The 26,247-nt window shown below is 42.1% G+C and overlaps 3 protein-coding genes across 3 annotated transcripts; 1 reads left to right on the top strand and 2 right to left on the bottom strand.

Moving 5' to 3' along the window:
* Positions 1 to 303: 303 nt before the first annotated feature.
* Positions 304 to 6,137, bottom strand: ints5 (integrator complex subunit 5). The gene is made up of 4 exons (XM_044205174.1): positions 5,850 to 6,137; positions 4,285 to 4,537; positions 1,833 to 3,809; positions 304 to 1,503 (listed from the first exon to the last, which is right to left on the bottom strand). The coding sequence occupies exons 1-4, from the start codon at positions 5,942 to 5,944 to the stop codon at positions 796 to 798; spliced, it is 3,033 nt and encodes a 1,010-aa protein (XP_044061109.1). The 5' UTR covers positions 5,945 to 6,137; the 3' UTR covers positions 304 to 795.
* Positions 6,138 to 9,678: 3,541 nt separating this feature from the next.
* Positions 9,679 to 13,496, top strand: LOC122880254 (phospholipase A and acyltransferase 3-like). The gene is made up of 5 exons (XM_044205184.1): positions 9,679 to 9,832; positions 10,528 to 10,620; positions 10,819 to 10,927; positions 11,135 to 11,403; positions 12,740 to 13,496. The coding sequence occupies exons 2-5, from the start codon at positions 10,606 to 10,608 to the stop codon at positions 12,857 to 12,859; spliced, it is 513 nt and encodes a 170-aa protein (XP_044061119.1). The 5' UTR covers positions 9,679 to 9,832; positions 10,528 to 10,605; the 3' UTR covers positions 12,860 to 13,496.
* Positions 13,497 to 14,301: 805 nt separating this feature from the next.
* On the bottom strand, positions 14,302 to 24,625 carry scyl1 (SCY1-like, kinase-like 1). Its single transcript, XM_044205183.1, has 18 exons — positions 24,385 to 24,625; positions 23,559 to 23,699; positions 22,632 to 22,754; positions 22,296 to 22,522; positions 21,993 to 22,083; positions 21,422 to 21,577; positions 20,899 to 21,057; positions 20,526 to 20,633; positions 20,143 to 20,256; positions 19,868 to 20,023; positions 19,566 to 19,754; positions 18,543 to 18,618; positions 18,104 to 18,295; positions 17,411 to 17,559; positions 17,201 to 17,290; positions 16,332 to 16,652; positions 16,029 to 16,107; positions 14,302 to 15,920 (listed from the first exon to the last, which is right to left on the bottom strand). Exons 1-18 carry the CDS (start codon positions 24,490 to 24,492, stop codon positions 15,796 to 15,798), a joined length of 2,604 nt encoding a protein of 867 aa, XP_044061118.1. The 5' UTR covers positions 24,493 to 24,625; the 3' UTR covers positions 14,302 to 15,795.
* Between the last annotated feature and the right edge of the window lie 1,622 nt (positions 24,626 to 26,247).

The raw sequence follows: 26,247 nt of genomic DNA, 5'->3' as shown, positions 1-26,247 counted from the left end.
AAGAAAAAACACAACTCTCATACACAGTTGTTTATTTTTCAGAATTTTCTCAGATTTTTTCTTGAAGTATAGTTTTGCCTCCTAAGTTTTGCCTCATTATTAAAATGAAACAGTCTCTAAAAGGAGGATTTGGTGCTTTGCATTAAGGGGGTCACAAACAAAAAAGGTTGGAAACCACCGGCTTAGAGGACTTACAGGCTGTAAAGAACATGGTTATAAGACTTTGCGGTAATCACTTTAATCACCAACAGAGTCCTTTGAAAACCATTTTAGCATCAACAAAAATGCTCAATTTAAGACACATTCTAAGACCAAATGCAGATTTATTTTGTAAAGTGGTTGAAACAACAGTTTGTGCATATAACAAGAGATGCAAGGCATGTTTGTAGCCACAATTTTAGAACATCAACAATCAGAAAACTATACAAAACATTCTATAAATGATTTAGCAGAGTTAAGTTGTGTTTTCTAACCAAAATGACACATTAAGGCTGTATTTTGTGTGGACCAAACTCTGTATTAACATAATATATATGTGTGACATTTCTCTTGTCCCCTTGTCTTTCTCACAGAAACAACTAGTTAGAAATGTATCAAGTCTAAAAATATGGTACAAAGGGTATACACACACACACACACACACACATGCACACAGCTATGCTATATGAAACTGAAGTACAGTGATAGCAACTTTGCGGTCCACTCTTGGAGCAATAGAACACAGTATTCTGTCTATTTTACAGTCTCTATTTATTCCCTGTCACCTGTTCTTCACAGTTTGCTCCCCACTACCCTTTAAAGCTGGAACCGCCAGCACAGGTGGCCCAGTCTGTCTATGTTTTTATGCAGGACGCTGTGAATCGGTGCCACATATCTTGCCACGTCGCCGTCCCGTGAGAAATCCCTGCAGAAAAGGCCCTTCTCTGAGCTGAAGACAAACTTCTGGGGCATGGGCCCATTGCCCCTCACGTACTCCCACACAGCCAGCAGCAGCAGCCTCACCTCGAAGGGAGTGAGATGGGAGAAAGCTTCGTGGACGTTGGCCAGCACAGGAGGCAGGAGCTGGCCCTCTCCCATGCAGGACACCAGCAGGCAGGAGGCCTGGAGGTGCCACGGGGAGTCTGTGGATAACACCTCGCGGGACGCCTCCCAGTGGGCCAGCAGAGTGGCCAGGAGGCCTCTGAGCACAGCTGAGCAGTAGCAGAGAGCCGGGCGTCCAGCTGCCACCACCTGAAGCAGAGGGAAGAGCACCGGGTGGGCCTCAAAGCAACGCCGAATGTGGATGTCTCGCTCCACCGTCGTGCGGGCGTGCTCTTCTGGGGGCCAGGACAGTTCACCATTGGCCACATCTGGACAGACATTTTCCACCAATGTCACTGCAACAACCTTGGCTGCCTCAGCGTTAATGGGCGCCGGCTCGTCAGGGTCAGATGATGGTCGTGAGCCGTTGAGACCAGAGGAGCTGCAACACTGGACTATGACAGCCAGCAGAGTCTGGACGTTCTACAGAGAGAAGATAATGATGGTGACACATTGACACATTTTCAGTCTTTTCTGCTGCAGCACATCAAACACAAAATACACATAATTACACTTTTTACACAAATTCTTATATTTATAATTTTTCCCCCTATCAAATGTTTATGTAAAAATGTAGTTTCAAGTTCAAACTGATTGAAAAGACTACTGGAATGTGCATTCATGACCTACTTTATATAGAAAAATCGCTTCCTTAATGTGTCTATCACTTTGACTGCACTGCTGTTATCTTATCTAATCCACATTTAGCTTGAAACTGTGCTCAACTACAGTTCTCAAATTGTATAACTCACTTGGATGACGCCAGATGGGTCAGGCAGCTGTGTGGCAGTACGGACCTTCAGCCCTTTGCCAATCACCCCGGCATGAAACACAGACCACACGCTGCCAGAAAAGTTGACGGTAGTACCGAACCGACAGTTAATATCCAGCAAAGAGGCTCCGAGGTCAGGGGACACAGATGGGCAAGTCACAGGGGCGCCAGACATGTCTGCGATCTGCCCTCCAAACAGGTCAGCGTTGCCTTTATGTAGCGCTCCCTCAACCAGCTGCTGAAGTACTGCTTTGAGAGTGAGTGGAGAATACGCTGCTAATCGGGAAAGGAGCAGGACTGAACAGTTCACTGCCTCTCCTGCCTGTCCCCCATCTCTCCCCCCCTTCCCCCCTTCTCCTCTTCTCCGCAGCGCCAGAAAGAAATGAGCGACAGCAGCACGGGAGAGCAGGAGCAGGTGTGCTGGGGAGGAGGTGCGAGGGAGTGGGCTACAGGACAGGAGGCGCACTGTAGCGTGAGATACAGCCGGGTCACCGTGGAGAAGGAGCGGGCCAAAATCATGGAGGTTTCCTGAGACCGCTGAGCCCACCTGGATGGCCATGGAGGACTGAACACCTGCTGCTCCTCTTCTCTCCTCATCCTGACTCTGGATGGCTGCAGCCAAGTTAAGCAGCAGCTGCCTCAGCTGCCGGGGACCCAGAGTGTGTGTATGGATCTGGGCCACACAGCGAGCTACAGCTGCAGGAATGAGGCCTGCCATGCAAGAGGAGAGCGTGGTGTGGAGCTGCCAGGCCAGAGCCAGCTCCTCTGGATTACGGGCCTGGGTGAGAAGCTGGCAGAAAGTCTCAGTGGCCACGCTGGGACCCCCATACACCGACAGTAGACACAGCAACTGGTGCAGCCAGAGGTGGCGCTTCCTCTCCAGTCGCAGTGTCTCGGCACAGAGCTCACCTATGTGAGACTGCAGCTCCTCCAAGAAGGGGATGATCCTCTTGGGTTGAGAGGAAGCAGGGTGATGGGGGTTGACCTCAACTCCATCTGAGCGGTTGAAGACCAGTTTATGGAGATGCAGAAGCAGCATCTGGAGGAGGCGATCGCAACCTTCTCTGACTCCTTCATTGGGGGAGGGTGTAGGGCCAGAGATGATGACTGAAGCCGGGGTCGCTGTGTCTGCCAGAAAACGGAGGACCCGGGCCCCTCCTGATGGGCTCTGGCTAATAAGGTGAACAGCCAGCCCCAGCATGTTATCCAGTTCCTCTCTGGGGAGGCCCTGCAGCAAAACCTGCAGCTGGAGCAGGACAGGAGGGCGTAGCAGCTCTACCAGCTCTGCAGACACTGCACCAAAGAGGTTGGGGGACATTGCAGCCAGCTGCAGCAGAAATGGTACTGCAGCACGGCGGAGTTGAGGGGAACTCTCCCAAGATGTTGAGGATGAAGTTGGAGATATAGGGCTTGACGGACTCAGGCTTTCCTGAAACATCCTGAGCAGCTCCTTCCTGATGCTGTCTGAGTGATGCACTGCAAGGTGTCCAAGGATTCCCACCACTGAGCCAATCTTGGGCACTCTGCTGCCTTTATCCACTCCCATCACCATTAGCCCTTGGTCCTTAGCGCCATGAGAGCAGAAGTCCTTGAGTCCACACGCCAAGACTCGGCTGATGATAGTACCCGGGAAGGCGGAGCCGATGTGAGCCACCACCCAGTCAAAATGCGGGGAGTGCTGAACTGAGGTGTCCAACAGCGCATCCACACAGGCATCAGGGCACCAGGCCAGCATGGCGGCCAAACACTGGGAATAGGCCTCCATGAGGGACCGGGTGGCAGCGCAGGACATCCAGAGCTGGAGCAGTTCGTTAAGGCTGGAGGAGTGGGGGGCCACCCTGCGGCCAGCGTGCTTGCTGCTTAGCTGGCCCAACAAGTCCACAGCCCAGGCGGATACCAGAGGGGCCCAGGCCCGGGGGTTGAGACGGATGAACTCTGACAGCACGCCATGAACCTCCTACAGACAAACAGATGCAATTAAGACCATTTTCTGGGGAATTTCCCAAACATTATCACATTTTTCCGAATGCAGGAAAACGTTTAGGTTATGGAGATTTTCATGATTAATCATTTGGTCTGCAAAATGCCAGAAAATAGTGGAAAATGCCTGTACAATTTCCTAAAGCCCAAGGTGACATGTTCAAATTGCTTGTTCTGTCTAAAACCTAAAGATATAAGCATTTTGGCATTTTTGCTTGAAAGATGATTATAAAGGGTGATCATCTTCATCATCAAAGTAGTTGCTGATAAATTTTCTGTCGATCAACCAATTGATTAATTGACTCTATAAAATACTAATCCACAAGGACTTAATGAAAATATCCTTTAATGTTCTAATCTTTATTAACCTTTCAATATTTTTGTCACTTGATGATTTTCAAGATAAGGTACTAGTTTTAGAAGAAGTGTGTGTCCCTGTGTCATCACCGCACCTGTATAATGTCCTCCAGGTTGGAGCTGACCCCCGAGCTGGCATCACCCTCTGTCTCCAAGTTGTGCAGGAAGGCGGAGACGTGCTCATCGTACACGCCCCTCAGATGCTCCAGCACTGCCCCTCGACAGGCCGGGACCGAACGCAGCAGGCGCACAGCACAGCGGGCGTGTTCCCGGACACTGAGCTTCCGGCCCTGAAGGGTGTCCACGCCACTGATGAAGGACTTGATCTCCTGGGACAGTTCCTGAGCACTACAGCAGAAGGGTGGACAATTACTATCATATATGACAAAGTCAAGCAGCAAATCCTTATATATGAGAAGCTGGAACCAGCAAATAACATCAGAAATGATTAATCGATTATCAGAATAGTTTTATTCATTTTATTTCGATTGACTAAACGACTAATTGTTGTAGCTCAAATATATTTAGGATTGGCTTAAAATATATTAGTGCTAAAACGATATCTTGGACATTTTATTACAGAACAAACGATGATGATATTTGTATCATCATCGTTTGATGATGATACAAATATCATCTTGAGGCAAGATGTATGCACAAGCAAACATTCTCTCATGCAAGTTTAGTATGTGTACAGATGGAGTGAAGATGTTCAGAGCATATTGTACACCACTCTAGACTGCACACCTGTGGTCAAACAAAAAAAGTAAGCTTACAGAGTCTTCATGTAGCTTATAATGATGCCATGAGAATACTACTAAAGAGACCTAGATGATGTAGTGCAAGTGAAATGTTTGTGGCTGCAGGAGTCAGTACTTTCCAAACTGTTCTAAGAAATCTCATGTATACATTTATTTGCCGGCTTAATGACTCTCAAAATGGTTTTTTTTCCAAACATAAGGTTTAGTACTACATGTTACCAATCCCTGATGTGGAGACACTGGTACAGTTGTCTCTTTGTACGACATTAATTTATATATTTTTTCTCTTTTAAACCACGATCTTTTATTGTTCTTTTGTATTTAAGTTATTTAATGTAATTTCCGGTCTTTTATCTAGACCCTGAGTCTGAAATAAAGTTTGATTTGAATTGATACTCGATTAATCACTTAGTTGATCGACAGAAAAATCATCCTCAACTATTGGGTAACTGATTAATCGTTAAAATAAGTAAAAATGACAAAACACATGCCGTATCCAGCTTGCTAAATATTAGAATGTGCTGCTTCTCTCTGTTTTGCATCTTTGTAAAAAGAAAATGTTTGTGTTCTGAGTTGTAAGTCGGACAAAGCCAGCAATTTAAGGACGTCACTGTGGGCTTTGGGAAGTTGTGGTAGGCGTTTTTCGCTATTTTGTGACATCGTATACACTAAATAAAAACAACAATCAAGAGAAAAGGGCAGCAACTAACAATTATTATCCAGACATCTATTGTTAATCCAGTAATTTTAAACATGAGCTGGCTATATAGAACAGCATAGTAACATGCAGACGTCTGACCCATTCATCTTTGTACAGCTAACTTAAATACAAAATAGACAACATGAGCCAAACTGACTTTAGAGTCTAAATGTAGTTGCTCCTCTCCACTACCACTCACCTCAGGGCAGTATGCGGTGTGTGAGTGTGTGAGCTCTGCATCGCTTTCAGCGGAGTCCCGTCAAACACCACAGACATCGCTTGGTCTTTTAACATTAAAGCGTCACATCAAATCCACCTCTCGGCTATGGGGCTTCGACGTGAGCGATTGTGACAGCTTTTTGTTATTTTCTCTGTCCAATTTCAGAACAAAAATACATCGAAAGGGCGCTCCAAAGCCGGAAGTTAGGACTTCTTCGTCGTAACAAAAAGGCACACCGTCGCAGACGGCTGACGTCACTGGCGACATCTAGTGGTACTGACTGGCTATAGTTCACGTTTGCATCTCCGGGGACTTTGAGAGGGCGTGGTAACTGTCAATCATTTTTTAAATTTGGCCAATCAGAGGCTTACACTCCGCTGTCAGTCAAAAGCGCATGTAGGGGTGAGGGGAAGTGAGAGGGTGGAAGAGTTAGCAAAGAGGGCTTTGAAGAAAGGAAATATAGAAATTAAAATTACTATCAGTAAAGCAGAGGTTAAATGTTTAATCTCAGAAAAAAACAAATCAATTATGGCAAGAAAGGTGGGACAGAGAGGGGAAAGGGAGACATCTACTTAAAATTCAAAAAAGTGTCAAAGTTACTAGGGTAGGTAGTGGAAACAGTGTACACTTTCTTTAGCTGTCCTGCCTCCTATGTCAACAAAGCAAGATCCCAGCAGCAGCCTGGCCCGCCTCCAGCCGCCATGCAGCAGCAGGGAGGCCGTCATCCCCTTAGCTCGAGGCCAAACTGCTCGCGTCTCAGCGAGTCCAACAGCCCAAGAATCAGCCCATTTCGGAGGAGTCCTCTCCAGCAGTGGAGCAGCACACTGCAGCTCCTCTACTTCACGACCCCACCTCTCTGTCAGGTGAGGAGAGTATAAGTATTTGTAGCCATGATGAAATCCACGAATACAATGATATTAGTGAAGATGAAAACAATGATGATGGGGAACAGTGTCACGAGAGTGCGAGCGAGTCACCGAGCTCCGACTTCAGCCCCCCAGGTTATCAGCAGGTCAGCGGGCCAGCAGCACTCCGCTCTCTGAAGCAGAGCCAGGCTGGACCACCATAAACATCCCTCCTTGTCATCATGGGCTTCTTGAAAATCGCCACCTGGAATGCTCGTGGTGTCCAGCCTAGTGTTTATAGACAACAGAAAATTAATTATTTATTGAATACTGACTTTGACATCTTGTTTACCCAAGAACTGAGACTCAAAACAGATGAAGATGTTGACAAAGTGTCTGATTTATGGCAAAAAGGGAAATATGCAATATCAATAGGTGAAAACAGTGCTGATGGTGTAGGTATAGTGTTTAAAACAAATTAAGTTATTATAATTAGAAGAGACCTTATCCCAGGTAGACTGCTTATGTTGGATTGTTGTTATCAAGGAGAAAAATATCTTATTATAAATGTTTACACTGCCCCAGATGCTAGAAAGAAACACAGTTTATTTTAAAAACTTAAACAACTGTTGATGGTTGGTTACAATATTATTTTATGTGGTGATTTCAATACAGTGACAGAAGAGAATGACAGGTGCAGCTCCACCGCATTTAAGCTAAGTCCTGAGGGAAAACGCTTAAAAGAAATCTGTACCGAAGCCAAACTAACTGACATGTGCCGAGCTGTTAATCCCTCTGGGATTGAATTCACCAGGTTTGATTAAAAAACAAAAACATGTATTGACAGAATATATGTTTCTACAAAATATTACAATTAAAATGTTTGACCAAGTCTGATATTAAATTATGGGAAATATTAAAATATAGAATACAGGACTTTTTAAAATTCAAACATAGAGAATGAAATAAAGTTAAAAACAGACAATACAATGTTTTAATGAAACAATATATATTTTTAAAACAGATGAAGGAAAGTTCCTCAATAGAAGAAGAAACTATGGCAGATTTAAAAACACAAATAGATAACTTAAATGATGAATTATTATACAGCATCTGTAAACAAAGAGTAATAAACAACAGAGGAAATATACCCCATGCCCTCCAAAATAGGTCAAAAACAAATTCAAAGTAAATTCATTAAATCCATAAAAAAATCAAGATGGTGTTGCTGTTCATAGTGAAATACGGAAAAGAGAAGTGTTAAGAACTTTATGTACTAATGCATCTAAAAAAATAGAAATTGATACAGACTGTGTGGATGAGGTGATGCAGGCCATCCAACAACTAAATCATCCCATCCGGAAGTCATGCTCAATTGTGAAAATGGTCTGAGAAATTTAAGCTACTCTGTGTTGCTTGAGCCCTGCCCTCAGGGAGGAGCACTCCTGGACGAATGAGGGACTACACCGTCTTAAAATGACTTGGTTTCTCTTTTAACCTCAACTACAACTCTGTTATGTATGGACTCCTACAAGAGAAAATACCTCAGAAACAAAAAGAACTGTTCCAGCTCATTATCTGTATTGTGTGTTTGAAACTTTGGAAAACCAGATGCGCTGTGGTTTTAAATCAGACTGTCACTGACAGCAACATGGGTGTAAAACATGTACTGGCTGACCTCCGGAGGAGGAGAACTATTAATAAAAGACTATTACTTCCCTGGAACATGCTGGACATTTAATGTGTAGATCGGATTTCTCTGTGCACTTTATTGCTTGGCTCCTCGTGTTAGCAAACACTTTTATCACTTTGTATCATGTATAAAATCCATGTATAATATGTATTGAAGTATCTATGTTGTGCCTTTGTTTTTGTGATTTTGTATTGAACTTGTTGAAATTTAATAAAGATTTATAAAAAAAAAAGGGAAAAAAGAAACCGTGTAAGGTCAGGGTACTGTGCACTAAATATAACGCTGAAGATGGCGGGGAAACACCAGACAGGCGTGTGTGAGGGATGTGAGGAAGAGGAGACAGTGGGGCATGTAGTGCCGAGCTGTAGGGGGTATATGACCCAGAGAGAGATGATGAGGAGTAATCTGAGGCAGGTATGGGTGCAGGAATTCACATTAAAAGAATTACTGAGCACAAGGGTTTTTAATGAGATATGATGGAAAAACAGGGATAGGGCGGCTGACATGGATTGACATGGAGGATAAAACGTAGTTCTGTGTGTGTGTGTGTGTGTGTGTGTGTGTGTGCGGGGCTTTTTTGTGTTTGTTTTGTTTTCTCATTTTATTTTAATTTGAAGGGATTTAGATTTGAAGTCTTTCTCAGTCTGTTCCACACTCCGGAGCAGAAGGTGGCGGTAATGCACCAACAAGCTGGATGCCAATCAAGACTTTGAATGGGCGGGGTAACTGTCAATCACTTTTTAATTCGGCCAATCATCTTTCTCACTGGGAGAAGGGGGCGGTTCCACACGAATCAAACTCCTCGTTTCTCGTTTAGATCCCAAGTTTTCGGCTCTAGTCAAAGGATCAAAGGTATGATGCAGCCCACTAAGAATGATCCTTTCACCGTTCACGTGTTTATATTTTTGGCATTGTGTATGTTTTGGATTTGCACCTTATTGATATTTTATATTTGCACTCTAATTTGTACAGCAACTACTGCACAACAATTTCCCACGGGATAAATGAAGTTCTGTCTTATCTAAAAAATAATGAAAACCTTAATGAAGGAAGGATTTATTGCTGGACGCTTGTATTAAACTGTATTAGTTTTAAGTGTACCTTTATAAACTAGCAACTGAGTGTATTATTATTATTATTCGTATTCTTGTTATTACTCTCATTATTATTATTATTATTATTTAGCCTATTAATTTATTTTTGCTATATTTTATTGTGTTTTAGCAATACATTTGATGTTTTTAAGTAATGCATTGTGTTTTCAGTCTGCGTTGGGAGCGCACATTTTGAGGTTTGGTGAGGCTTTTATTCTGAAGGTCACGGGCTCTCAAAGGTGAAACAATCAGCTGATCGCTCACAGCTGAGCTTTGGTGTCGGTGTCTTTGGTGCCGTCACTGATTAAAACGAGCCGTGGACACCGTTAGGTAAGAAGATGGACTCTCAAAACATTTGAATGAAGTGATCTGTGGTGAATGTCAGCCGAGGGCAGTGTTGTTTAACAGCTGATGCAACGTTAGCAGCTAAATCCTGCGGCAGTTAAAGGCGTTTGGATGATGTAAACAGAGCAGTTCAAGCTAATCATCACTAGCTTTCGGCTGTCTTGACGTTTCATCGCTTGTAGCTTATATTGTTGTTTTTGGGAATTAAATGACCCACTTAGTCTTCGTTACGGCAGGTTGACAGTGACATGTAATTATCTAAAATTGTTTATTAAAGCTAGCTGGCAGTTATCAAGGCATGCGCACATCCAAAAGTTCGTAGTGCTGCTTAACAATTATCTGAAAAAAAGACGAAAAAACACCCACACACTAAAGTTACCACCTCATTCCCAATTCTTCTGTCATTCTACATGGACATTTTGACAATAAATGGTCTGTATAAACTCAGTTGACGGTTTAATAAGTTGCAATATAATCCAACAGTCCGCTAAAATATACAACACCTCTAGTTTGCTGTATCTATAGACTCATACGTTTGAGCTAGCAAATAAATCAAGAGCAAACGAGCACAAACCACACAGTTACACACACCTTATTACCAAAGGGAGTAGGAAAATAAACTATTTACATTTCTTCTTTTTTCTCTGTATCTCATGCTGTGTGCTAATATTTGCTCTCAGTGATTTGTTCCTGCAGGCGCTGAAAGTCATTTGGAAAGTGAAACCAGACCAAGGTTTACAGACGAAACAAAAACTGGCATGGCCCCGACACTGGTACAGCGATTATGTGTCATTATGCATTGCGCAGTTTTAATAGCGTGTGTCCAAAGTATTACTGTATATAGTATTTCATTGAATTTGATCCAATTTAAGTCTTTGTTTTACCCAGATTAAGTCAGAGTCCATCAGGTCAAATGTATTGAAGTTGTTGCAAAATCAGACTTTTTTTTTCTCTGTATTTTCTAACCCAAGTATGATGAGAAACCAGAGCCTGGGGACCTGATTGAGATCTTCCGGGGCTCCTATCAGCACTGGGCTGTATATGTTGGGGATGGCTTCGTTGTTCATTTGACAACACCCTGTGAGTCCACCCACACAACGGTCAGGGCTGCTACTCCCAAATACTGACCCGTCCCAGTCTGGAACAACCAGTTTGTTTGGTTGAACTGATTAATTCATAATTCATAAAACACTCAAAAAACACTAAATATGTTACAATATTTAGTGCACAAACCCGCACACATTATGTCTATTTCTCTCTCTTTCTGTCATTCCTTTTTATTCATAGCCGAGGTCCCGGGAGCAGGCGCCAGCAGCGTGATGTCTGTCCTGGCTGAGAAGGCCATGGTGAAGAGAGAGGAGCTGTGGGACGTGGTGGGAACCGACGAGTGGAAAATCAACAACAGCCTGGACAAGGAGTACAATCCCCGCTCGGTCCGCGTCATTGTGAGGGAGGCCTGTGCGCTGGTGGGCACGGAGCTGCCGTACTGTGTCTTCAGGGGGAACTGTGAGCACTTTGCAAACGAGCTACGCTACGGAAAAGCAGAGTCCCGGCAGGTCAGTGGACCCATGTGACTCTTTTTTTTTGGGGGGGGGGCAATTTAAGACCGGGTGTAGCCGGTGGAGTCTTGTGTAAGTATATGATGAGTTAAGTTTAGTTTATTTATTTGCACAAGTAATAAAACACATTAAAGGAGTAAAAACACTAGTGAGATTAAAAAGACATTTCACCAATAAAATAAATTAAAACAAATAAAAACAATAATATCATATAAAAGTTTATCAATGAAGAAAGAAAAAGACAATTTTTAAACTCATTAGCACAGCGTACTGACGAAAATGTACCGCAGTGAAAAATGCTAGTAGAATTTGTTAATAACAGACAGGGCATACCACAACAGATACTAGGCTCAAGTAGTTTGGCTCATCCAATAAGCTTTAAGCATACATTTGAAGTTTGTTAGGGAGGAAGATTGTGTTGCAATGTAGGAAATATGATGGTAGTTATTTTGCAGCTGAGATCTGCTGTATCACCTAGAGAATTGAGTTCTAAATCTTGGAAGATGCAAATTATCTTCACATCTGGTGTTATATGTGTGGATTAAAAAGTTAGAGGTTCCAAATACATCTGATACACACACACACACACTTGTAGACCTGTAGACACTTGTAAACTGTACACTGCTGCACACATACTATTAAGAGTTAATGCATCCAAAATCTTTTGAGTATCAGAGTTGTGAAGCACAGCAGCTGTGGTCAGCTTGGTTTCATTTATTGTGGTTTAGTTTGATTTAGCTGTTTATCTTTTAACCTTCTAACTTTAAAAACGCGCACACACAGCGAGATGCAGACCAGGGTGAGCTTCAAAGCTAGTACATTATTCATTCATTCATTCAACCTTTATTTATACAGGGTGGTCAAGTGAGAGCAGTTCCCCCTCTTTGGCATTGGTGCTGTGTAGGACAATAAAAGCAGAGGGAAAAATCTGACAGTCAGACAAACATAAAACTTACAAGACTGCAATGAAGGATAAGTGAAGAAATCATGGTTTACTGGAGAAGAGTTGTGACGTATTTTAATTCTGTAATTTGGTTTACTGCCAACATTCGAATACCTTTTTTATAAATTAAAGTGTATCGGAAATAAATTCCAGGACTTCCCTAATGATGTCCATCATTTTCACTGGTGTTTTCACAGTCCACCAACCATTTAGCAAGATTATTACACTAATTATAGTAGAAAAGGGAATCATGGTGGTACAAATGGCCTAATATGAGCGTGATACATTTCCCACAGTTGTGGATAATTTGAATGGAGTTTTGAAAGTCAAGTTGACTCTGCTCATCATATCTCTGCTCACTAACTAAAAGATGTATGTTTCCCTCTGCAGGTGCGTCAGGCACGAGACACAGTCGTGGTCGCAGGTGTGGCTACTATGGTGGGTTTGGGTATTGTGGCTCTGGCAGGAGCTCTGTTTGGAGGAAAAAAGGAAAACAAGAACACACAGTGATGGAAGTCCCGGGTCGCCTGTTCAGGGGCTTGATTAGCAGATCACCAGCACACCAGTACTTATCATGATCGCTCACAGAAAACACTAATTTACACACAAGCATCTGTGGTTTAGAGAGAAATTTGGTTGATTTCTATCTTGTTTACTCAACCTCCATCTGTCCCTCATGCCTTCTTGGGTTTGAATAACAGTGCAAGGCTGATTGGTTTGGGATCATGGCCCTGTATTTTTCAAACTTCTTAAAATTTCTACAGTCAGCACACACAAGCACAGCAAACCATATTTCCACTAATGAAGGTGCCAAGAGGAAATCTGTTTTTAAATGTTTTAATATGCAGTTTTTTAAGATGACTGTAGATATTTGGATTGTGATGGATATGAGATTCACAAGGCTGGGGGATCTTTTCTTAAAAGAAAAATAATTTGCTGGTAGTTGCTTATGAAGAAATATTAGCTACTTGAATCAAATCTAAATGGCTCTGAATGGTGATTCTCGTTAGCCAATACATTAATGAGCTTTCCAACAAGAATATTTTACATAATCAAAATAAGCTAATGGGATTTATAACACTTTGTCTTCCTCTGACATTTAATTGTTTGTAATTGTTTTGAATAAAGAATAAGTTGTGTGATTCTGGATGGTAATCTTTCTTTCTGCAACGCGGTGTCCTCTCACACAGGGTCGTAGTTCTTGAAACCATGATTTTGAATTAATTTAATCTTGGTTTTAACTGTTCACTTATTTCCCTTGGTCACTTTTGTTTATTTGAATTTCTAAGCATTTGAATTAGAAGCAGCATACTGTCTTATTATATTAGTATTACTGTGTTGTAGAAACAAGTCACCTAATTTTATCCCTGAACACTAGTTTTATTTAAAATCTTCTTTTCCTTTCGGCTGTTCCCTTTCAGGGGTCGCCACAGTGAATCATGCGCCTCCATCTAAACCTGTCCTCTGCATCCTCTTCACTCACGCCAATTAACTTCATGTCCTCTCTCACTACATCCATAAATCTCCTACTAGTTTTATTTAAAATGTTTTTACATTATATCTGTGTCTGATCCAGTCCAGTCCGGTCCATCCCAGGCCCTCTCTGCAGATTTTAGTGATCTTACTGAATCATTTGGCTTTTTCCAGTCGATTACAGAGTCATAACAAATAAAGGGACACATGTAGACATTTTTATATCGCCCAGAAGAATAAATCAACAATCTCTCTCTCTTGTAACAGGGCATCCTGGGTTCGCTGTATAAACTTAAGAAAATAATAAACGGGATAAGTCCAACTCTTTACACATCCATGGTCCAAACTTCTGAATTTAAACATTTACTTAAAACATATTTACTTTTGAACATTTTATACATCATATACAAAATAACACCCCTCCCAAACAAAGAGTTAATTCTTGGCTCATATGTTTGCTGAGGAATGTGACTACAGCCTTTCAATTTTAGGAAGAAATGTTTATTTTATTTTTTTTTCAGAATAGCTCACATGCTACATGATTTGGATTCTCTGTAAAAGGTTGCATCCAGTCTTCGTCAGTCCTCCAACACCGCTCAGTTCCTTACCTGACCTGACCACCATATACCAGGACATTAGCTCCAATGGTGGTGGCTGTTGATTGTGTCAGCTGGTGTATGGTAAGTAACACCAAACCTTACAATACCACATCCAACACAGACAGGGGATGTGGGGTTACACCGATAGGTTTGATGAAAATACAGAATCTGCTGGTGGGAGACATTTCGGAAATTTTCTGTTGAAATTTAAGAGTTCTTGGATGTGATCCTACAGAGCAGATCTGTAATTAAATAAAAAGGCACAAATAATAATAATTAAAAAAAGAGTAAAATCAACATAGAATCTCCTTTACCCTGACCACACCTAATACTGTCAAAACTGACTGCTCAGATGATCCCAAAAGGTTTTAGAGAGATCTGCAGGATTATACAGGTACAAACGCATGAAAGGACCTTCAAAAGATTTTAAAATAAAACTACTTTGATTTCATAACCCCTCCACCACTGCACTACCCCGCAGAGGACAAAGGAAAAGGCATGTAAACACATACATTGATTCTCTCTTGAAACCAGTTCACCAGCCTCGACTCCTTATTTCCATCATGTGCTCATGTGTCTGTAGTGCATGTTACACATTTGTAGATCTGATGTCAGTCAAATGTGTCACCTGTGAGGCCAGTTCAGTAAAATACAGTGTTGAATGTGCAAAGTAAACAACATGTGTAGTTCTTTGCCATGAAACCTTTTGTTAGGCCACACAAATATACAAGTGCATGCATGGGTTGATTTTAAGTCTTAAATCTGTAAGTTTGTGACTGCTGAACTAAAACACTCATGTCCACTGTGTGTGTACTGAAAAACATTCAGTATAATATGTTTGAATTCTGTTATATATATTTCTCAATTTAAAAAAAAAAGTAATTTCTTTATGTCATTTTAAGACACAGATGCAATCTGCAATTTATATACATTTACTTTACAACTACAACTTTATGATTTAAAAAAAAAAACAAACAGAGGGGGACATTTTGTGTGATCAACTGCTGCAAGGAGTGCGGCTCTGTGCTGCTTCATGTCTCTCTGGATTTTCTTTTCCGCTTTTCCGTCTCTGCGCTTGTTTCAGCTCTGCCATCCACAATAATGCATTTGTTAAAAAAGCACTGGATTGTTGCTTTTTCACCCATCTGTCAGAAGCAGAGTCATCAGACCAACAGTAACGCTTTCTTCTGCTCAACCAACAACCATCACCTCTATTATAGCGACTGTTCACAGTTTTTTCTGCACTGCTAACACTTCTTTCTGGTCCTTTGTTTGTGGAATGTCAAGCCTCCATCCACTGCTCTGGGTGCAGTCACTGTGGTCCATGTTCCTCCCTCTCCATCCCCAACCTCACATCTGACTTTGCATCCCCTGTCAGTCCAGTTTGCGTGCGCCCAGTTTGAGAGGACCTTTAGCAGCTTTGCGCTCTGCTCGTTTCGCCTCCAGCTCTTTCCTCCTCTCCTCCCGTTTCTTCTTTGACAGCTCGGCCTTGCTGAGACCTGGATGACAATAAAGACAGGCAGTTCGGTGCGCAAGCATACAGTAAGTTACAGTGAGCAAATAAAGCTTCATATTTCTTATATGGGGGGGCCAGCTGAAATACTTACCCTGGTTCCCATCCACTGACTCCCAGCTCTCCTCAGCTCCCCAGTCCCTTGTTGCCTCTGCACCCCAGCTATCTCCAGCCTGACCAGGAGAAAACACACACATCATTGAGCTGAAATGCTTGTACTGTCAAGATATTCCTGACTATTTATTTCTCTCATTTCATCTTCATGTTTTTTTTTTTACCTATAGAACTACTTCTTTTAAGGATTCACAGTTTCTGACATGTTAATTTCAAATCTAATCAACACTAATTTAATCCATCTATCTCTTGCTCTATTGTCTTTTGCCTCCCTCATCCTCACCATGGTAGCAGCAGCGCTGGCTGTGTTTCTCTGGGACACGCTGGCAAACAGATCATTCTGGCTAGCCCCCTTGGCTGCACTGCTGCTGTCCCAGTTATAATCGCTGGCTAACCGCACCCCTTCGGGCAGGGGGAACGTTGCATTGGTCAAGGTTGTGTCCGTGTCCTCCTCCCCCCAGTCATTGCCCCAGCCTTCCTCGCCCGCAGAGCTCTGACCCTGCCCTTCCTTCTCGTTGGACCAGCTGTCATCTGCGTCCCAGCCCGAGCTGCTCCAGTCAGAGCTCTGCTTTTTCACCGCAGTGGTGGACGATGACCGGCCCACCTAGATATGATAAAAGATTGAAATTGAGATTAAATTAAATAATATAAAAAGCTAAAATTTTATCCACAAAGAGAACACTGACGAAGTTCTTGAACTCCATAAAATCGTACAGACAGATACATCTGTGAAAGAACAAAAAAATCCTGTTTACTGTCAATTTATTAACGACGTTTAGACCAATTCATGAACTTTATCCGATTATAGTCTGAGCAACAAAACATCGTTAATAATAAGAGTACAAGTGATCGACCGTGTGTGGGATTTTTTGAGGGTTCTTTCACATCCACATAGAAAACAAATTCCCTATGTTTTCATTTGCTTTCAACACTATACTTGGGTCTTTGTATATAAGGAAAATTTCTTGAAACTATTTCAGCCTAGAAACAAGCCTTTACAATATACTAGTAAAAGTAATGGAATTAGGAGTTTTATCATTATTACTCACAGTAGTAGAACCAATAATATCAGTGGTGTTGGTTGCATTAGAAGTAGTAGTATTAGCACTAAAGGTAATATTGTATAATGGAATCAAATTAAAGGGCTCATACTCCTCTGTCGCTGGCCTTCTTTTTGGATGATGCCATTCCTGACCAGTCAGTGCTCCAGTCATCTGTCTCAGTGTGAGCTTTCTCTGGGTCCTATATGAGAAAGAGTAAACAATTTAGGAGATTTTAAATTACAATTATGTAACAACATATTCTCACATACACATATATATTTGTAATTTTTTCTTTCAGTCAAAAGTAGTGAAATTCTACCTCCAAACTTCCCCAGTCCTCCTCCTCATCCCAGCGGTCTCCTATTGGCTCATCGTCATTTTCGGTTACTTCAAGAGTCTGTGATTGGTTGGCACGACTAGAGGCAGCATGGTGAGTCACAGAGGCTTGTGGAGTTTTATCTTCAGAATCTGCGATAGAAAGAAAAACAAGAGATAAGGTTTCAGATAGCATATTTAGGACTTCTTAATGGGAAACTCCACAGATTATACACATCAAAGTGTGTTTATACGTCTTGGGGGGGTACTACATGTGTGAAAAAAAGTTGTATAAAGCCTTTTGTGGCTCCAGAGGGACCTGCGCGAAATCTGAAACACTGCCTTAAGTGATGTCACTTGAGTCAGCGTCAGTTGGGTTTGAAGACTCAGAAAAATCTGGTGGTGTTGAGTTAGAAAGAAGTAAGTTTACCAGACCTCTGTAGCTAGCTCTTCATCTCTGCTTGAGGTTAGCAGCTTGAGGCTACATTAGCTGCTACTAGCATAACATACCAGAATCGCTGATCAAACTGTCAGCGGTCAAGTTGCATTTTGGGTAATGTAGGTGCCACGTTTTGACATGCAAAAAGAATGTGTGGAATAAAAAAAAAGACAATATCTGTGGTTCTGTTTAAAAAACTGTCCATCGTGACTCCAACAATGTCACAGGAGTCGAGCAAATCAAATGTGATAACTCTACCAGGTGCTCCATCAGTGGCACTGGTAGGGCTGGTATCGTTGGCGGGTCCGCTGCCCTCAGCTGCTGCACCCCCCTCTGTCCCTGGAGCATTGCGGATCAGCTTTGACGTTAGCGAGGACACTCCAGTCACGGCCCAGCCGGCCCAGCTGGAAGAGGCACCTGCAGGCTGAGCACACGATGCTACGTCCTTTTCTGCAGGACAGACAGGGGAGAGAATTTCAAGTTTTTAGTTTTAGAATTTCAGAAATGTAACTGAAAGAAATGCGTCTATTAAATCTGCTCACGATATCTGAGTCAGTCGCAGATGTATTTGTTTGGTTTCCCCCAGAAATTGAACAAGGTATAATAAAAATAAATTTAAAAATTACATGTCATCACTGGTTTCCCTGCTGAATGAGTAGAGAGCCGACTTTGCAGATGAGTGCAGTGTGTTACATACCTATATCAGCCAGCTTGGTGGGGTCTTCTGACACAGTCTCCAGCTTGGAAAGGAAACTCTTGATGGCTTTGAATGCCTAACAGAGAGAAAGGCAGGAGAGAACATCCTGAGCAGAAATACATCAGCGTATTCCAGTGATGACAATACATGGTCCACAGAGGTTAAACATCAGTATACAAGGTTGAATTCATAAGCCAGATGGAGGTGGTTAACCTGAGTAAAAGCAATTGGTATCACAAGCCAGTTGAACTCTAAAGCTTTTCACTGGATGTGACACTTCTAACCTCCCTGTCTAATCCAAGAATTTCCCTAAGGATCACTGAGTTTTAAAATAAATAGTCAAAACAGTGTTGGTTGTATGAGATTATGTGTCTAAGCTTTGCCAAACTGCTGGGGTCAAGAGTCAGTAATGTCCAGCTTAATGTTCTTAGCTTCAATGTTGACATTTTGCTAATATGTTGATCAAAGATTTGTGCCTTTTTGTATAAAGAATCTGACATTATTTTGTTCTTATGTAATCTTGACAACATTTTCTCTACTACTTCTTTTGTAATAGATGCTGTGGTTGTAGTTACCAGAATCACTATGCTCCAATACTACTCTGTGACTGCAGCACTTACTGCTTGTCTCACTGCAAGAAGAATCAATAAAGATCGGCCTCTGAAACAAATGTCTCGTTCTGATACTCAAAGCAGACAAGGTGGCAGATGTGTCTCATGCAGTGTTAACGTCTTGTGTTACTGTTGGGGGTAATACATGAGAGTCTTCGTATTCATTCATTCACATTACATCACATTCTTTACTATCTAATAAGGACCACAACGTCTAAAAATGAACGAGGCATTTTGCTGCTGATAAATAACAATCTAAATACTGTTGATATGGTTACATTCAATATTGAGTAACTATATAGCAGGGAGGCAGAGGCAGACTGTTTTCTTATCTCCACGGTAATGAATTTGCAGTCAAGCGTAAAAGCCGTAAGAAACACCATGTAGTCTCAAATCTCTGTTAATCATGTACCTGGTCCCTGACACTCTTATCAGGGTCAACAGTAATGACACAGAGGGTGGGCAGGATGCGGGCTGCGATCTCTGTTACGCTGTAGTAGTTGTGTGTGGCAGCAAAGCCCAGCACTCCAGCGGAGCGTGAAGCTGGGAAGGGGTCTTTAGTGGCTCGTGAGAAGGCAGAAATCAGAACACGTTGTCGAGTCTGTGAAGAGAGGGATACCTGAATTCTTACATTCGAACGGATTCTTTACTGAACTTTGGTTTAAGTGTTTTTGCATTAAACAAATTAAGCACAATGGTGTGGGTGTACTTTACCCCGGCGTTGAGGTAGGAGGCGATCTTGCCCAGGCAGACGGTGGTGTTGCACCGGATTGGGCCTTGTTCGTCTTTGGCCTGCAGCCGGGCAAAGTGACGCATCAGCTCCTGGTTCAGGTTGGTCTCATTCAGCTTGGGAGCCAGCAGCAACATAGACTGGAGGGGGAGAAGGAGAAACAGAGAGTTATGGCTACAGCAGGCTGACAACATCCAGTACACAAGTAATATGTTATAACACCTTCTGGTTTGTGGTTGTGTTTAAGCATGCCAAATACCTTCACAGTCTGTTCTCTGATGGCAGGGTTGGTGTCCGTGAAGCCGTGAACAACGTGAGGGAAAATCTGGGAATTGACTGCTGCCTCGTTCAGATACTGAATGAATTGCTCCATCTGAGACAGAGAGACATGGACAGAAAGAAGAAAAGTTAGAGCAAATCAATGTTTTCATCCTTTAGCACAGGCAAAAAAAATATCATTTCCTGCTATTTTTTGTATTTTATCCTACTTTTAACTGATGTTTTCCTTTCCTTGCTCTAGAGCTGCAAAGTTTTCTTGCTGGATGGTAAATAGGAAAATTAAATGAAATAAAAACACAACCAACATGTCCACTGCATCACTGCGGGAGATGTCAGTGGCTAGATGAAACAGGCCTTACATACCTGCTGCAGTAGTCGTATCCTCATGGCTCTGTCTGTGGATGAAAACATCTTCACGATAACAGGGATGATCTTCTGTTGGTACTCTTCTGCTGACAGGAACTTCCCCACCTGGCAGATAGAGAGAGGAAGATGAGATCAAGGGAAATTATTATTAAAAAAGCAGGAGAGGTAACCTTCAAATGGGGCCTGAAATGAAGTGTGCACTAAGATATTAATAAGATATTAATACCAGTATGTCTTACTTTGACTTTGTTTGGAAAAAGGTTTTGTTTATGTTTTACTTTGAAAATGATCAAAGATGCTTGGAGACGCTGTGGTATACCATCTGATATCTGATAAAGTGTGGAAGTTGCACAGGGAGGTAAGGATTCACCTTGAAGAGCGGTGTGAGGACGACAGCGCCTGCATTGCCAAACTCAAAGGCGGTGAGCAGCTGAGGCAGGACCTTGTGTTTACAGAAATCTTCAGGGAAAGAGTCCAGATTGTCACTCAGATCCTGGAAGAACTGCTGCTTCTCAGCTGGCTCCTTGATCTGGAGAGAAAGTTTGAATTCTACTATTATTACAATCTATTATACTATTATTAGTTGTTATAATATCATAATATACTATAGTTATGCTATTATATTAAGACTTAATTTGTTTTTACAGTTAAAATAAATTTCTAAAAAAAACAACAACAAAAAAAAACCCCCAACATCACACTGTTCTACAGTTTCCAATAGTGCTCACTGGTAATTGCTTCATCAAATTCAACAATGTGCCCCACAGGATAGTTGATACGTTTCTATCTTGATACTCTATGTTGTGACTTTACTGGTGAAGTTTAATTGTAGCACTAATACAAACAACACTGTTATACAAGATAAAAGTGTGCCTTTATGCAAGTCTGTGGACCTGTATCTCCTCCAGGAAAAGGTTGCTCTCCACAAAGCTGTTGCTGAGGAACCCCCCTGGGGCTCTACAGTTCTGGAGAAAGCGGGCTGGGTTGGGCCGAGCTCGGGGGTTAGCCCCCACCAACTCACAGTAATGAGGGACCAGGGCCTTGGGGACCTGTGGGCACAAAGAGGACACGAGAGAGAACACAACTCTGTGAACAACACAAACAAGCTTTTAGCGTGACTGAAACTATGAAGCAACTGTAGGTTAAATTCCTTGCTTGAAGGCAACTTTGCAAGAACATCTGGGTCTCATTCATGGTCTCTGCTATCGCAATCTCAAGTTCAATTTGACAATGCTTCTTCTTTACATGAGCAAAATGTCTGCCCTTTAATGAAAAATAATTTACAGTTTTCCTCATATCTCAAATGTTGAATATTACAAGTTAATCTGACATCACCAGAACACTGGTTCAATACCTTTAACAACAACAACCTGAAGTATCTTTAGAATATTGAAGTGGAAATACACCATGGAATCAATGACAGCGGTGCAGTAATTACACAAAGGAACTGCCGAGGTGTTGTACCTTTCCCAGGGAACGGAGGGAGGACGTGCGAGGTAGTGGCCCATTGAACACCTCCCAGATCAGGCAGCCTAGCCGCCACACCTCCCCTGCCCTGCAAACAAACATGCACACTGTTCAATACAAATATTCCTACAGAAAACTAGGCAGTAACCAGTTTTGTTTGGCCCAGGTGTAATATCTCATCAACACTGTATTCAGATATCTTTACATAGTGCTGCTCCGCCTTTTCTTTCTGTATAACACATTATTATTCTGACTTGCTCCTCTATATGTGTGTGTTTTTTTTTTACACCCCTCTCTTACCATTTCTCTCCACTGCTATTGGGCATCTCTGGTGGGTCATATTTCTCCATGTCTGGGTAAACAGCTTTGGGGGCAGGGAGCGAGACCCCGCTTGGGTCACCCTGCTCAGGGACCACATGGTCGAGGCCCCCGAGCTTCCACTCCCCAGCTCGATCCACAAAAACAGACCATACACCCAAGTTGTTATGGAGCAGATGGCAGTCATTGACCAGGAAACTCAGAGCTTTCTGTGGGAGTAGGCAAACGGCAGAAGAGGAGTAGTAGAGGACAGGTGACAGAAATGGCTCAACTATGGTTCCCCTGAAAGTATCAGATGGCGCACACTCCTATCCTTACCACTATCTGGTGCAGTCCCCAGGAGACCTCCAGGTCCCCAGCTCCACCCTTCTCTGCCTGGGCCTTCAGGTGGACTGCCAGGGGCGTCACCTGCTCAGTAACCAGGTACAGGCTCTTCTCTGTCTGTGAAACAGCCGCAAGTAAAATCAACTATTATTTAATGTGTATGTAACTATTGTGTATGTTTTATTGCTTAATACTCAACTTGATAGCTGAATGAAAGGGTTTAAAAATATCACAATAATAATAAAAAACTATACTAATGTATATGTATATATTTGTATATATACACTTGTAGATACAGTAACATTTAAAAGGGATTTATGGTAGGAATTATACTAAGCTTAGGAGTTTCCCAGTTGCTGCTGAATTTCAAGATTATGATATTTCAGGAATATGATGAGTGGTAAGCATCTTCAGAATTATGAATATGCACCCAACAAACACAGACAAGGAGGAAGAACATGAATGCACATGGTCTTCCTAGCTTGTAATCAACTGTCACATTTCCCTTGATATATTTGATTTTCAGTTAAATCTTTTGGCACGACGTCATGCACAAATTTCAAGTGTATAATAGTGCAGCATAACTGGACTATTAGTTGGGGTATTTAATGATCTTGTTGAGCACACAAAACTGAGAAAACTGTGTAAGAACCTGCAGACATTATGTAGTACACTACTCACTACAACTATTATTACCAAATATTATAGGCCTACAGTGGCATAATCACACTCACCTCTAGCTGAACGCAGAGAAAAGCAGATGGCGGGGATGAGACACTAATTATATGTGAGTTATAGGTTACTAATTCGCAACATGTCACTTAACAAGCTGAGTGACATTTTCCTCTCAACGATAACAAACAATGGCAGTGCATGTAAATCTAAAGATGGGTGCAAAATCACTCACACACAAACGCATACCTCCAATCCATCGACATAAGCCAGGATGTTAGGGTGACGCAGGGTCTTCATGCGCTTGAAGGCAGCCTTGGCTAGCTGGGTTTGCTGCTCTGTTCCCTGCGCTACCTCGTACACAAACACCGACACTGGCTCTCCGTTGGTCTGAGGAGACAGGATGGGGTGAAATGAATCATTCACATAACTCACATGTGATATTTAAACCATCACCATGTTAAACGGTTATGCTTTGTAATCACTTCAAACAAAGGCTGAAAAATGAAATATCAAATCACCACATCATATTTAAATGCATTACAATGAACAGGATGAAAACAGGAAGCTAGTGCTTGGTTGCCATTATCTGGCCCTGCAGTGATGATGCTGATGACACTTGGCAGTCCAGTTTGAGCTGATAATAATCGGGATTGTGGATTATGTGACGTGCTGTCAGTGATGAGGGACGACACCTTTATTAATGTGATAAAGCATTGGCTTGAAAACGATTTTAATAACAATTATTAACTCGGCTAAAACGGGGTGACGTGGCGAGAAATACGTGTCTGTCTGTGTCTCTCGGAGTAAACAAAAAGCCTGAGCTCACTTCGTTAGCGAACACTAACGATACTTAAAGCAACCGGAAATGTAATTTTGCACTGAAATGTAATAAGCGAGAAAGATACTGACAGACCTGACGTATAACCACGCCAATATAACACCGGACGTCGTGTGTAAAGGGTAAATCAATGTAGCGAACACACTAACGCTAACTAGCCGGCTAAGTGACAGGCCTCCATAACGAAGCGAGCTAACCGTTAGCGGGGGATCGGTAGCGGTCTGCCCCTTTTACCTTTCGCTTCCCCCGATGTAGACTCCATATTCCAGACTTTTCTTGGGTGTCTGGCAAAATTTCATAAGCAAAGTCTTTGACAGGATCCCTGGCAAAAAAGGACCACATCTCCTCTTTCCTCCACACCTCATCAAACACACAGCGGCAGGGGAGCTACTGCTAGAAGAGGCTAGCTAGCAAACGGCACGGATGTAAAATGGCTCCGTGTAAACCTTGTTTCTGCACATTAGTTCCGCAATAGGTTGATAGTCAGTCCAGCTATTCAAATTTATTAGCAATGGCATATTAAGTAAGAACTACACTTAGATAAATGATAAAATGTTACCTTGAGACGGTTTTGTACAACAGTTGTGGGTAGCGTCTGCTGTTGCTTGCAAGTTTGCTCTTGTATAGTTTATATTTTATTCCATTTTTATTTTATATACTTATAATTTATCTATTTTATTTTAAGTTTCTCTATTTATCTGTACTTATATCCGTCTTTGTGCTGCTGTAACACCCAAATTTCCCCTCTGGGGGATCAAGAAAGGATTATCTTATTTTATCCTAGATGGATTCCTCTTCACGTGTAAGTAAAGTCAAAATCTGAAACTCTGTCCAAACAAGTTTTTAAGTGAGCAACAACATGATCTTGATGAGGAAGAAGCAAATGTTTGTTTTTTTCTGAACCACCCTTTGTCCACCCTATGGAAGCTCAAGTCAAAATCAAAAAATGACATTCAGCCATTAAGGATTTTGAGATGATGATGACCAACATGTCTAAGAGGGCAAGGGGCTCCAAAGGCTCCTAACTGATTGTGTGTCAATGGTTTGTGGTAATTTGATTAATTAAACATTTGTTTAGGAGTATGTACCTCTAAAGCACAATATTAACTCGGAAGGGCTTTAAGGCAGGTCCTTCATTATCACCTGTCTTGTGCAGCTGTCGGTAACCTTGTTTATATTCATGGCATGTGTATATTTGGATGGTTTGAATTTTTTTAAATTTACACTTTCCTACTTTGTACTGCAACTGTTGCACAGCAATTGCTAAGTTTAAATGGTAAAGATGTGTTTAACCAAATTACTACAAACAGGGGGTCAATAGAGCCCCAGATATTTGTTTTGCCCCTGCGCCCTTTAGTGAGTTAATCCAGTCATGCTGGGCACAGATGCCAAAAAAGGTCCCTCGGCCTCCCTAGCTCCCCCACTGTATTCAAATCATAAGGGTGTCATTATGATGGCCTCTTTGTTGTGAAATCTTCAAGGTGTTTTCATTGGGACTTTTCACAGAGCCCTTACTCTCCAACAAAAAATGTTACCAAAAGTCAGACTTTGGCTCAGGGACCCCAGCTGATCCCTTGGGCCCCTGGTAGACCTGTGTGGCAATCTATCATGCAGTAACACCACAAGAACAAAAGGGCAGACAAAGTAGTGGATGATCAACAGAAACGTATAACGACCTACATCGTTTCCCCACCACGTACCTCGTAAATGTCATTCCTCCTAATAGCATGACAGGACCCCAAGTGACCAGTATTGTCTGCCATGTATTTGGCCAACAAACTGCTCAAAGCTCCAATAGAAATACTATTGTGCCACAGAGCTAGTCTTGAGTTGGGGCTCTTGTTTCTTATACATCTGTCCCTCTTGCCCCATGCATGCCAGGTAGAGGCCGATCACATACGGTATTTGTCTGGTTGTTCATAACAGGCAGCCAACTGCAACTTATATTATTCACATATGAAACAAAGCTAATTTATCAGATGTAACAGAGCTGTCCAGTGTTATCAGCGCTATCATTGTGTACTTATGCATTTGAATTGCTTTTCAGTTTGTGTTAATCTAGTGATGTGTAACGTTAATGCATTTTGTTAGAGAAAC

This window comes from Siniperca chuatsi, linkage group LG8 (genome assembly GCF_020085105.1).
Source record: "Siniperca chuatsi isolate FFG_IHB_CAS linkage group LG8, ASM2008510v1, whole genome shotgun sequence".
Taxonomy (NCBI): Eukaryota; Metazoa; Chordata; class Actinopteri; order Centrarchiformes; family Sinipercidae; genus Siniperca; species Siniperca chuatsi.
The sequence above is the reverse complement of the archived record's forward strand: the minus strand, read 5'-3'. Positions and strand labels throughout refer to the sequence as shown.

Coding starts and splice junctions, on each gene's coding strand:
- ints5 (XM_044205174.1), bottom strand. CDS start 5,944: ATGTTAAAAGACCAAGCGATGTCTGTGGTGTTTGACGGGACTCCGCTG. Junction 4,538..5,849: donor ACACCGCATACTGCCCTGAG/GTGAGTGGTAGT, acceptor CTTCTGCTGTAG/TGCTCAGGAACTGTCCCAGG. Junction 3,810..4,284: donor ACCTGGAGGACATTATACAG/GTGCGGTGATGA, acceptor GTTTGTCTGTAG/GAGGTTCATGGCGTGCTGTC.
- LOC122880254 (XM_044205184.1), top strand. Junction 10,928..11,134: donor TGTTCATTTGACAACACCCT/GTGAGTCCACCC, acceptor TTTTATTCATAG/CCGAGGTCCCGGGAGCAGGC. Junction 11,404..12,739: donor GAAAAGCAGAGTCCCGGCAG/GTCAGTGGACCC, acceptor TTCCCTCTGCAG/GTGCGTCAGGCACGAGACAC.
- scyl1 (XM_044205183.1), bottom strand. CDS start 24,492: ATGTGGTCCTTTTTTGCCAGGGATCCTGTCAAAGACTTTGCTTATGAA. Junction 21,578..21,992: donor CCCTCCGTTCCCTGGGAAAG/GTACAACACCTC, acceptor TTGTGCCCACAG/GTCCCCAAGGCCCTGGTCCC. Junction 16,653..17,200: donor AGAAGGCCAGCGACAGAGGA/GTATGAGCCCTT, acceptor TATCATATCTAG/GTGGGCCGGTCATCGTCCAC.